We start from the raw sequence: 13768 nt of genomic DNA, 5'->3' as shown, positions 1-13768 counted from the left end.
ATATGAACTTGGGTCTGACACACTATTTGTATGCTTGGGAAAGGCAGTTGCATCTGCCGAAACGTTGCTTATGGAATAAAGTTCATCACTTGATTTTTTTCACTTGGAGATCCAGGACGCGTATGAGGCGGCCGTTGGCTGCAGAATCCAGTTGCTCGGCTGTTCCTGGATCTCCGATAAAACAGAATGGCAAGAGCTGTGTACATGCGCAGCTCCCACTACACTAGCCCCCGCTTGGATTCTGCAGCCAGCGGCCGCCTCACCAGGTAAAACAGAGGTCGGGAGACCCCCATTCTGGACATAGATGCTCCAGGACCCGCACCTAGACACTTATGGCATATCCTGTAAATATGCCATTAATGTCTAAGTTGGGAATAGCCCTTTAAGGGGTTAATTATGGTTTCTAGTAATAGTACTCAGCACCTTCCATCAACTTTGGGAGGACAGAACCAGCATTATGGTTATCCTCTTTAATGTGTTTTACTTACATGTGGTCATTGATTTAATGTCTTTGTTTGATACTAGGGATCTGCTGCTATGTTTTTTTTTTTTTTTTTCTGTATATCTGATGGTTGCGTCCTTTTCCCCTACAGGTGACTGGAGACTGTATTGTGTGCGGGGAGAGGTTCCCATAGAGGGTAATCTGATTGAAGTGGCTTGTCACTGCAGCAGCCTCCGGTCCCGGACATCTATGATTCTGCTCAATGTGAATAAAGCCGTCATTTACCTCTGGCACGGCTGCAAAGCGCAAAGTCACACAAAGGACGTAGGGAGGACCACAGCCAACAAAATTAAAGAAGAGTAAGTATGGGGGCTGCCATTAATATTATACACTGCTGTGCCGGATTATTACGTTTTACTAACAGCCCTTCACTTGTATAGTGTTTGACAATCTGTAGGGATTACTGAGATCCCAGCCTTAGTGCCTTTTTACAGGTGTATTTTCAGTCTGTTTTTCCGTCGTATATTTGTTTTTCAGAAATGGCAATGAATCCCATGATTTTTGTTTGCAGTTTTCTTCGCTGATTGAGATTATATATATATATATGTGTGTGTGTGTGTATATATATATATATATATATATGTGTGTGTGAACAATATGCAGAACACAACTTTTAAACCATTAATATGCATTTCAATTCTGACATCCATACAAACTCAGTATTCATAGTCCATCTTCTGACGTGTCATAGACCAATGTCAGAGGAAGTATTGATGGAGGTCCCGGTGATAAAACCGCCACCGACAGAACAAAGCCTCTTCCGAATGACCCAAAAGAGGTTGACCGAGAGGAAGGGTCCTAATGCGATGTTCAGAGCATTGGCTGTAATGGTTGCTGGTGAGTGTGACATGTATGCTGCCTGATTTGTAATATCCTTCTTTTTAACCCTCTAGATGTCCTTTGGAAGCCGGGTTGCATAGCAGCAGCAAAGTGACAATAAATGAATGTGATGAGGGCTCAGAACTCTTAGGGTTCTGGGATGCACTTGGAAGAAGAGACCGTAAAGCCTATGATTGTATGCTGCAAGGTAAGCCTTACTTATAAATTCCTACAGATCATCAAATGTTACTGCTGGTGCATATGATACATGTTCTACTAGGCACGTTGTATATCTAGTGGAATACTTCGCTTTGTAAAAACAATTATGTGACCCTCACAATGCAGTAAACTTTTGAGAACTTTGCACATACGCTGGTCCAGTTTCCACTGAGACGGCCATTTCTGCAGTATATTGGACCACACTGCTCCAGACAGCAATCCTGGATTTTTGATGTAGTGCATCCACCTGTATACAGCAGTCCATAATAGACGATCCAATAGTCCGACATCACGACTAAGCAAAAAAAAATAGAAGCCGTATGACATTACGTTATTTTTTTTATGTTCGAACAGATCCTGGGAAGTTTAACTTTACACCACGGTTGTTCAGTCTCAGTAGTTCATCCGGAGAGTTCACTGCTACCGAATTCATGTATCCGTCCAGGCTGACATCAGTGGTAAATTCCATGCCGTTCTTACAGGAGGACCTCTACACGGCCGCGCAGCCAGGCAAGTACCCTAAACTATTCTAATCTTATAGAAGATCTGTCACGACACTATTTACTAGATCCTCCTTTCTCTACTTCACATCCAGACCAAATTCACAAATGTCTTCTAAAATCCAACACCCATTTCCACTTCTTCCTGTGCTCGCTTAAAGCTACCCATACACACAAGATGAAAGTCGTCCAAAATGGCCGATTTCAACTTTTTATGACCATTATTGGTTTAGAATTTTGGAGAACAATGGCTGAAACTATAGGAGTATGACCTTAAGCCGCATATCACGCCAAACGCATTTTTGGTTTTCTAATATATTTTTTAAGCTATGGCAACTATCTGCTAGTTTTCCCATCATATCATGTTTTTTGGCTTATGCCAGAAAAAGAAAAAGATCCTGGGGGAGATTTACTAAGCAAGATGCGCCAATTCTGACACAAATTGCAGCAAAAAAGTGGAATACATGGCGTTTTTAAATTTATTGTGTGTTTTAGACACTTTTTGCACCCAAGTGCCAGACTTTTTATTTTTTTTGAATAGTAAGCCATAAAAAAAACTAATATTTGGTACCGTGGCAATTAAAAAGTCTTATAGAAAAGTTATTTATTATTTTTTGTTATAAAAAAAAATAGACTTGTTTATGATACTAATAAAAACGTCCTCGTACAGCTACTTTCAGAAATAAATTTATGGCTCTTGGATAACCAACACCCAAAAAAAACAAAAACGCTGTCCTAAAGGCCCAAAATAGGCCGTGTTCTTACAGGAAAACTAAACCTAAAAATTAATAAGGGTGGATTCACATGGGAAGTAAATGCTGCAGACTTTCCTTGCGGAATATCTATAGCAGATTATAGACCCAGCAATGTGGATGACATTTGAATAAATCTCATCCACATGCTGACGAACATTTTCCGCATGGAAATCTGAGCATGCTGCGGATTTTCAAATTTGCACAACCCTCATTCTGTTCTGAATTTTCACCGTGAATTTCACCCTTTTTACTGTGGCAGGGGTGAAATCCGCAGCAAAATATGCACGTAACTGGTGTCGATTTTGCTGCGGAAAGTCAGCAGGATTTCCATCCCGTGTGAATCCATCCGAAGAGCAAACTGGATAAGGGGTTAATTTCCCGCATGTCTCTTCCATTTTCGGCTGGTGAAGGACTGCAGTAGGACACAGATTGTAAAGCCCTGCCCCCTCAGACAGGGTAGAGAGGGAAGGCTCCTGCTGCAGACAGTTGTTTTACAGCCAGACGCAAGATTATGAGAAGGTAGGGGAGGGGGTGGCTGATATCCTGGTATACATATATATGAATTATGTATAGATTTCTCAGTATTGCAATATAAGAACAAATTGGATCAACGGTAGAGAGCTTAAGGCTATGTTCACACGGGGTATTTTGCCGAGTTTTTTGACGCGGAAACCGCGTCGCAAAACTCGGCAGAAACGGCCCGAGAACGCCTCCCATTGATTTCAATGGGAGGCGTCGGCGTCTTTTTCCCGCGAGCAGTAAAACTGCCTCGCGGGAAAAAGAAGCGACATGCCCTATCTTCGGGCGCTTCCGCCTCCGACCTCCCATTGACTTCAATGGGAGGCAGGAGAAAGCGTATATCTCGCTGTTTTATGCCCGCGGCGCTCAATGGCCGCGGGCGAAAAACAGCGTGATAATTGCCGCGAAAATCGGCGTGCAGGGAGAGGAATATCTGCCTCAAAATTCCGTTTGGAACTTTGAGGCAGATATTCCTCCCCCAAAATACTCCGTGTGAACATAGCCTTAGGGAGGAATTGCTGGTGTTATATTTTGTGCATTTTCTATGTTTAGTATTCCTTTAGGTTTAGCAATCTCCTTGTGGTACTAGTTTGTACAGGATCATGTTACTTTATTTCTTTCTTTGTGATCTCCACCAAGTTGTATCAGATTACATCGAGAGATTACGAACAAACTGCAAAATAGTTTAATGTCTTTTTGCCTTATCTTAAATTGTCTTTATTTTATTACAATTAGAAGTATAGTAACAAGCAGTCTGCAAAATGTAGTTCTTGATTCCAGCAGCACAGTGGTTAATAAATTAGACGTGTTTGCTCCTTATTAAAACATTCACATATTTATTGGAATTGCACTAAAGAGTAAAAAAAAGTTTTGGAATTCTCATCGGAAATGTAAAAATTACACTTGGTGGTCAGCGCTGTGGCCTTGCAGCCCTGGGGTCCTGGGTCTGGCCAAGAACAATCTCTGCATGGAGTTTGTATGTTCTCCTCACGCTTATGTGGCTTTCCTCCGGGAACCTACGTTTTTGGAGTATGAGATCAGGAATTTATATTGTGAATCTCATTGGGGACTGGGATGTGAGTGATGATGATCTCTATATAGCACCAAAATATTCCACAGCGCTGTACAAACACTAGAAAATAAATACATGAAAACTAGTGCATTACGGTAGGATTGATCGACTCATGATATAAGTGAATTGTTTTGTCAGATGTATATATTTATGAATGATTTCTACTTCAGCTCTATTCCTTGTTGACAATCATCACGAGGTTTACCTCTGGCAGGGCTGGTGGCCCGTAGAAGACATCATTACTGGATCAGCACGGATACGATGGGATATGGACCGGAAAAGTGCGATGGAGACTGTGCTACAGTATTGCAAAGGTGAGAGCCTGACATGGTGTGGATTTTAAAGGGGTTGTTCACACATTTATCCTCGATTTATGTGGATAGGTGATTCATTTTCGGTGATTGCGGCGGATCCAACTACTGACCTTTTTAAAAGGAGATGCGTTGCATAATATCCCAGTTTTTAAACTATTGCCCATTAGATGCAGTAACCTTGATGACCACCAGGTGGTGATATGCAGAGCACGCCATATCAAAGCTTTACCTTCACAATGTAATTAGTACATTATATTACATGTCCTACCATAAGTCTGATGTGTGCGATATACTTTATATAATAAATATGGATGTGTCACTTAATGGTTAAGCTGGACAGTAACTCATGAGCATCTCCGCCTATTATTGCCTATTCCAGGACTTTAGATTTCACAACCTTCTCTCAGAATTGGGGTCACACTGCGTTTTTATCATGCTTTTTTTTTATTTTTTGGTAGATAAATGCCAATTTTGCAACAAGAACGCTACGTGGGAATCCAGACACGTCCGTTCACGCAACGGATGTGTGTTCTGCATATAAAGATAAACTCCTATTGCTTTTAATGAGAAACTGCCCTGTTTTTAGAAAAAAAAAGTGGCGTGCCACTTCCTGGCGCGGTTTCTGCAGTGTCTTTCGATGCAAAAACAGCATTGGATAAGCCACACACAGATTATCCCCATTGGCTTATCTGCATTCCGAAACGCGGGTGTTTTTAATGCAAAACCCTGATCGATATCCGAGGGTCAGCCACAGATTTCTGCTGCAGATCTCTGACAAATGCACTCCGTTGTGCGAAAGCATCCCTGAGCAGGTGAACGAGCTAAGCGGTTATTGCTTAAAGGTCTCAATATTCTGCCTCCTGGTGTCCCTGGAAGAGAAGGGTTTTCAAAGGGGACGACTAGTTTTTCAGTTTAACAAATTCCTGCGGTCTTTAAAGCCAAAACGCTTTCTTAGAGCAATAAAAAAAAAAAAACATTTTTCCATGGACGTAACTATAGGAGAACTTTTTTTTTTTGTTTCCAGGACGAGTTCTATTTTATAGTTTTTGGATACATTAAACGTATTCATTAACTTTTTTTTTTACTTTAAGGGGATGGAAAAAACAATTCTGCCGTTTTTTTTAAAATTATTTTACGCCGGTCACCCAGCGGCATAATTAACGTGTTAAATTAATTCATCGGTGCTACACATACAGCAATGCCAAATAGGTCTCTCGTGTTTTTTTTTTTATGTTTTAATAGTTTTGCACAACAAAAGCATTTTTCATAAGAAAAAAAAATGTTTTCTGTTGCTGCATTATAAGAGCCATAACTTTTTTGAATTTTTCTGGCGATGTGGCTGCGTTATTGCTGCAGGTTGGAGAACACTGCTTTACACTGAACTTCCATAGATGAACATGTATGTAGAACGCGGTCGTGCTCCTTCCAGGAAAATGAAGCTTATTCTATTGATATGGGAAGAAATATTCCTTGTGATTTATTACAGCTACAAGAGACGTTTTGCGCACACAGCTGCGGTAATCTCTTGGCGCAGGATCAGACGGCATTGTCACATTCACCCCTGTATAGAACTGGTTCCTGTTTTTTTTTTTTTTCCTTTTCTGTTAAATGATTCACTGGCGTGTCCTCACCTATATAAAGCATTAGTGTTTATTGCAGTATCTGTATATAGATCTAGAGATGGTAGAGGTGTCCGGTATAGATTGCTCTGTGTGTTTATATGTGTGTATGTATGCACACGCACATGCACATGCACACGCACACATATATACACACATATACACACATATACACACATATACACACATATACACACATATACACACACACATATACACACACATATACACACACATATATACATACATACATACATACATACATACATACATACACACATACATACACACACACACATACATATATATACATACATACATACATACATACATACATACATACATACATACATACATACATACACACTCCATAGCACTCCGATGTAGTAAGAAAGTGGTTTATTCAGTCAGCACAAGCTGCAACGTTTCCGTCCTGCTTTAGGACCTTTTTCAAGCATAGTGATACAACAACATGTGTGAAATATATAGTAAGTGTCTCATTAACATAATGAGTAATCATTAAGACAGTATACAATCAAAAAATTGTACTGATGTACACAATAGTAGAAAACTTAACCCCTTAGTGACCAGCCCATTTTAGGCCTTTATGACAGAGCCATTTTTTAAGTTTTTCCATAGTCTCATTCAAAGAGCTATAACTTTTTTTTATTTTTGCGTCGACATTGCTGCATATGGTCTTGTTTTTTGCGGGACAAGCTGGGTACATAGAATTTATTGATTAACTTTTTTTTTTGGGGAGAATAGAAGAGAAACTGCAATTTCGCCACCTAAATCTACGCCGTTTACCATGTGGTATAAATAACACTGACTTTATTGAGCGGGTTGTTGCGATTGCAACAATACCAAATTTGTATAGATTTTGTATGTTTTACTACTTTTACACAGTGAAAACACTTTTTTTTTTTTTTTTTTAAATTATTTGTGTTTGTGTCTCCATATTTGAAGAGCCATAACTTTTTTGTTTTTCCGCCGATGCAGTTGTATGAGGGTTTTTTTTTTTTGGGGGGACGACTTGTAGTTTTTATTGCTACCATTTTGGAGTAGATGCGACTTTTTGATCATTTTTTTTTTTTATCATAAGGCTGGATTTAAAGAAAACCGCAAATTTTTGCATTGTTTATTTTATTTTTTACAACGTTCACCGAGCGGGTTAAGTAATGTAATAACTTTATAGTTGGGGTCGTTACAGATGCGGCGATACCATATATGTGTAACTTTTTTACTTTATTTTGTTTAATAATAAAGCAGTTTGTAATGGGGAAAAGTGGGTTTTTAATATTTTTTCACTTTTTTTTTTTTTTTTTTCTACATTTTTAGTAAAGTCCCACTAGAGGACTTCGTTATGTGATTATCCGATCGCATTTATAATACACTGCAATACTTCTGTATTGCAGTGTATTATGCCTGTCCGTTTAAAACAGACAGGCATCTTCTAGGCCTCTGTATTCACTACAGTCAGACCTGTGAGCCAATATCAAGCCCCCCGGCTGCCATAGAAACCACCGGCACCCGGCTGCCATAGAAACCACTGGCACCCAGCTGCCATAGAAACCACCGGCACCCGGCTGCCATAGAAGACACCGGCACCCGGCTGCCATAGAAGACACCGGCACCCGGCTGCCATAGAAGACACCGGCACCCGGCTGCCATAGAAGACACCGGCACCCGGCTGCCATAGAAGACACCGGCACCCGGCTGCCATAGAAGACACCGGCACCCGGCGATCACATGCCAGGTGCGGGTGGGATGAGAGGGAGCTCCCTCCCACTCTCCAAAACAACTCTGATGCGACGCTCGCTATTGCGCACCGCATCTGAAGGGTTAAACGGGTGAGATCGATACTAATATCGATCTCACCCCGTCGAGCAGGGATGTCCCCAGCCCTCAGCTACCTCTGGCAGCTGAGAGCAGCGAGATTTAAAGGCTCCCTGCTCTGTTTGTTTATTCCGATGCAGCGCCGTGAAAAGGCTATTCCTTTGAAATAAAGCCCATTAGTGGCCGCCGTAAAAACACTATGGGGCGGTCACTAACGGGTTAAAATACAATAGTGTGTCATTGTGCTAGTGATAAAATTACCATGTAATGAATACAAACAATAATTTAAAATAAACCTAAATAAGCTTGATTGTTGCTAAATTGAGCATGCAGCAGTATGTGCAGGGATGGAGAACAACAGACCACTCACCAATCCAAAATGGTGTATGTAAATTCATAGATCTGTAATCGTAAATCAGCATCCGATCTACACATGGTGTCCAGCAGCTCAGCGTCTATGTTCATGCGCATGCTCGCGTGCTGAAGACGGAAGTGTATAGTTGCTTAGCAACCGATGAAACACAACATCGTCATGCGCGTTCAGGAGCTTTAGCCAGCGCACGTATGAAACGCAGCAAGAGGTAAAAATGCTGCAATTAAACACCTAACTGATGTCTGTTTGACTGATCATTGCAATGAAAAAGATAATCCATATTTATAACTCCGTAATCTTAAATATGCAATAAAATATGACAATCCTAATATTGTAGTGGTGCCGTTATTCGTTTCAAATTCAAGTGTACGCCGTTAATGATATCAACAGGGAAAATGACAATGTAACACACAGACTATATTATATGCACTTCAGTCCTCCAAGAACGAGGTATAATAAGAAAAAAAGACAAGTCAAACAGACATCGGTAAACCATTGTTGCACAGAACAATCAATCCTGGTGAGTGGTCACGATGTTCCACTGATATCTGTAACGAGAAACATAATGTATATAAATATTCAATTGTGAGACACACAAATACAACCTGTATTACACACACAGATGCAAATAAACACACGTGTGTATACGGTCACCACGAGGGACATTGCAAGGATACCGAAGAAACAGATCATGTACATTTTAATTGCTTACATTAAATTCAATATTCAGACCCTTCGGTTTTAAAGAATCCAATTGGTGTAACCACTTTAATTCACATTTGTGTAATTATATGTGCCTATCTCCACCCCTATGAGGAACAGGAACATGTGCAAGTATCATGAACCTATGGTCTTCTTCAGAATGTCCCAAATTATATATAAATTTATTTATTTTTATTTGAGAGCGGTTACTCTAGATAGAAAGATGGGGCTAACAATTTATATTTTGTGTTTTAGGCAAGAACAGTAGAAAACCTCCCAAATCCTACCTTATTCATGCTGGTCTAGAACCTCTGACGTTTACCAACATGTTCCCGAGCTGGGAACACAGAGAAGACATTGCCCAGATCACAGAAAGGGTGAGTATGAATTGAGATCGCTGATGAACCTCTCCGGGTATTCATAGATAAGCCGATTATTGGTCCTCTATATAAAATATGTAGTAATCTTTCCAAATAAGCTTGACAAAACTGTAAAAATTCACAAAAATAGACTTAGGCCTCATGCACACGACCGTAACCATGTGCACGGCCGTGATTTTCTGGTCTGCCGTCAGCGGACTGTCAGCCACAAGCTGCCCGCAAATTATTTTCAATGAGCCCGGACTGCAGAAGACGGCCGTAATAAGACATGTCCGTCGTTTCTGCGGTGCGGGCTCCCTGGCCATGCACAGACCGTAAAAACTACGGTCGTGTGCATGGCCCCATAGAAATGAATGGGGCCGCAATTCTCCCGTGGATTTTCGGGGGAATTGCGGCCGCAAAAGCACGTTCGTGTGCATGGGGTCTAAACAGATACAGCTTTACATTTTTCACTTCCTATCCGAGCCTATATATATGCAATTTATGTATGTGCTGCTCGTTCTATTTGTAGTGGTTCAGACAGCACTAGGTTTGATGGGTGCACTAGTAGGGGCCCAACCCAGTAATAAATCAGAAGATTACTCGGCACGCCAATTGGAGTAAAGTGTTATTTTTTTATTATACCAGTGGCTGTGTGCTGGCCGCAGTGGAGCGCTTCTCTGCGGCCAGCCGCCTATACAAAAACGCCCATAATCCATATCCCAGTACGACTGAGGTGCCTGATGAAGGTCTGTTGTAGACCGAAACGTCGCACATAGCCACTGGCATAATAAAAAATAAGAATTTACTCCATTCGGTGTGCCAAGTAACCTTCTGCTTATTCTGTTTACATCAAATAATTTTTTTTGTGTTTGTGCAGGACGCTGAAGTCTCCAATCAGATAATCCTTGTAGAGGACGTTCTGGCCAAACTTTGTAAAAGGATCTACCCCTTGGAGGAACTCCTTGCCCGCCCATTGCCCGAGGGAGTGGACCCATTAAAGCTTGAAATTTATCTGGCCGATAAAGATTTTGAGGTAAACAATATTAAATGTATTACTTTTCCTGGGAGAATAGAGCACCAAAGTACCTTTGGCATAAACACACACACACACACACACACACACACACACACACACACACGCACACACGTTTTTCACGTCCGAGGTGCACTCTTACGGGACGCTTTATCACAGATCCCCCATAGACTTGAGTCTATATATGGATGCATAAAAACACAAGAAAATAGGACCTATTTTTCTACGGACCCTTCACACGCTCTGTTGAAACAACGGCTGTATGAACGGCCCCATTGAAATATATGTCTGTGTGACGACCGTTACACACTCGTCTGAATGAGCCCAAAGTACTCTCACGCACTCTCGCGCTCGCTCAATCACACACTGGAGGTCTGTTTTTGGATATCCCTGCCTTAAGATTCAGTAACTGTTTTTAACTCCACACAACACTATCGTTTGTTTGCAGATCGCATTAGAAATGTCTAGAGAAGAATACGACACGCTGCCATCCTGGAAACAAGTCAACGTCAAAAAAGCAAACGGACTCTTCTAAAGAGAAATCTCGTCGTCGTGACCTTCCCTCGCGGTTTGCTGGGTCATCTGTGAGCCTGCAGTTGTCTTCCAGCCGCCTCTCCACTGAGACACTGCTGGATTTTGCACTTGCTGTCGCTACATTTGTGCACGATTCAATGTACTGTTATATAATCCCGTGTACGGCCGTTGTGGATAGGACAATGAAATGAAGGACGTTACCGAAGTCCAGTGTGAGATCAGAGGACGGTGATTACGGCGCTGCCTATTGACTCCTGTCCCATTGTAAATGAACTGAAAGAGCCATTCAGAAGATGAGTGTTTCTCCAAGGAACCCCACATAGAACTACCGTGCACTTAAGCTAAATGCAAACTTATTCCTTGGCGGTAAACGTGTCCGTTTGGATTGGGTTCTCTCTTGTAAATGTTTTGTTTGTCAAATTCAATAGAATGTATTTATATCAACACTGTGTATTTAACTATGCAATATAATCACTGTGTAAGATTTGTGTGTTATTACACAAACCATAAAATACAATGCCAATACTGTGCTAACAGCGGATAACGTCGGGTTGTCTGTACCCCATATGCATTTGTGACATATTTTTCATTATTTTTTCTTTTGCATGTGGTAGTAATAAGGTCACATCATGGATGGACGCGCTTCTCTCCACTGCGCCCTCTAGTGGTGCAGAAGTGAAAAGGCCGAGCTAGCTGTCCCGATCTACAATCATCATGCATCAGTGTGTCGGGCGACTTGCGAGTTATTCACAGATTTGTTTGTATTTGTTTTTCCTTGTGCTTATATGTCAGACTAAAGGGGCTCATAACCAACTGTATAGTGCCTTGTTTTTGTGTACAGTTTATATACAGGAAAAATGTAGTCTGCATTTTGGAAGCAGTTCTAAAAGCATCTGATATTTGTACTTTATAATAGAAGACATCTCAGTTTCTAATACCGGATGTAAACTTTAAACATGTATTTTGTGATATAAGATCCCAAATTAAAAAAAAAAAAGCTTCACAAAAGGTGGTTGTGTGAGAATTATTTATGGCAGTATAGACGTTGTAAGGAGCTGCGGCGTACCTGATTGGTAAAAAAGTATGTATTTAGTTTTATTAATTAGATGGAAGTCGGTAGAAGAGAAAATAAAACCTGGGGGGTGTATTGGATATACACAGTAGTACAGCAGGGTGTGTGTGCTTTATGGCAGATGCAATGAATGGTAGTTAATTGACACATAAATGTTATAGAATATTACAGTACGCAGGAAGTTATGTAGTATAGCGCCTTTCGGAGACCAGAGGGTGACGGGGGAGCTGCGTACAGAGCCTAATCTCTGAATAGTTACATAGTTACATATAGTTACATAGTTAGTACGGCTGAAAAAAAGACACATGTCCATCAAGTTCAACCAAGGGACGGGAAAAGGGAAGGAAAAATTTCTACACATAGGAGCTAATATTTTTTTGTTCTAGGAAATTATCTAACCCTTTTTTAAAGCCATCTACTGTCCCTGCTGTGACGGCTCCTGCGGTAGGCTATTCCATAGATTCACAGTTCTCACAGTAAAGAAGGCTTGTCACCTCTGCAGCTTGAACCTTTTTTTCTCCAGACGGAGGGAGCGCCCCCTTGTTTTTTGAGGGGGTTTTACAAGGAACAGGATTTCACCATATTTTTTGTATGTGCCATTAATATATTTATATAAGTTAATCATGTCCCCCCCTTAGTCGTCTTTTTTCAAGGCTAAATAGGTTTAATTCTTTCAATCTTTCCTCATAACTTAAATTCTCCATGCCCCTAATTAGCTTCGTTGCTCTTCTTTGTATTTTTTCCAACTCCAGGGCATCCTTTCTATGAACTGGAGCCCAGAACTGAACTGCATATTCTAGATGAGGCCTCACTAATGCTTTGTAAAGTGGTAATATTACATCCCTGTCCCGCGAGTCCATGCCTCTTTTAATACACGACAATATCCTGCTGGCCTTTGAAGCAGCTGATTGACACTGCATGCTGTTATTGAGTTTATGATTTACAAGTACACCCAGATCCTTCTCAACAAGTGAATCCGCCAGTGTAGCTCCCCCTAGGACATATGATGCATGCAGGTTGTTGGTACCCAGATGCATAACTTTACATTTATCTACATTAAACTTCATCTGCCAAGTGGACGCCCAAACACTTAGTTTGTTTAAATCTGCCTGCAATTCATGAACATCTTCCATAGACTGAACTATATTACATAGCTTGGTGTCATCTGCAAAAATAGAAATAGTGCTATTAATCCCATCCTCTATATCATTAATAAATAAGTTGAATAATAGGGGTCCCAGCACTGAACCCTGGGGTACAACACTTATAACCGGTGACCATTCAGAGAAGGAATCATTGACCAAAACTCTCTGGATACGGTCCTTGAGCCAATTCTCAATCCAATTACAAACTATGTTTTCTAAACCTATAGTCCTTAATTTACCCATTAGGCGTCTATGGGGGACAGTGTCAAATGCCTTTGCAAAGTCCAAAAACACTATATCCACAGCGGCCCCTCTGTCTAGACTTCTGCTCACCTCTTCAGAAAAACAGATTAGGTTAGTTTGACAACTTCTGTCCTTAGTAAAACCGTGCT

The 13768-nt window shown here is 40.9% G+C and overlaps 1 protein-coding gene across 7 annotated transcripts in view; it reads left to right on the top strand.

The window, feature by feature from the left end:
- SVIL (supervillin) overlaps positions 1 to 12148 on the top strand; it is a 97599-nt gene extending 85451 nt beyond the window's left edge. For all 7 annotated transcript variants that reach the window (XM_075827495.1, XM_075827494.1, XM_075827492.1 and 4 more), the window contains 7 exons: positions 594 to 801; positions 1396 to 1529; positions 1895 to 2050; positions 4557 to 4700; positions 9486 to 9607; positions 10470 to 10625; positions 11074 to 12148. In XM_075827495.1, the coding sequence (XP_075683610.1) occupies positions 594 to 801; positions 1396 to 1529; positions 1895 to 2050; positions 4557 to 4700; positions 9486 to 9607; positions 10470 to 10625; positions 11074 to 11160 (1007 nt within the window). In that variant the 3' untranslated portion in view covers positions 11161 to 12148. The remainder of the gene's footprint in view (positions 1 to 593; positions 802 to 1395; positions 1530 to 1894; positions 2051 to 4556; positions 4701 to 9485; positions 9608 to 10469; positions 10626 to 11073) is intronic.
- Positions 12149 to 13768: the final 1620 nt, after the last annotated feature.

Source organism: Rhinoderma darwinii, chromosome 5, assembly GCF_050947455.1.
Source record: "Rhinoderma darwinii isolate aRhiDar2 chromosome 5, aRhiDar2.hap1, whole genome shotgun sequence".
Classification (NCBI taxonomy): Eukaryota; Metazoa; Chordata; class Amphibia; order Anura; family Rhinodermatidae; genus Rhinoderma; species Rhinoderma darwinii.
The sequence above is the reverse complement of the archived record's forward strand: the minus strand, read 5'-3'. Positions and strand labels throughout refer to the sequence as shown.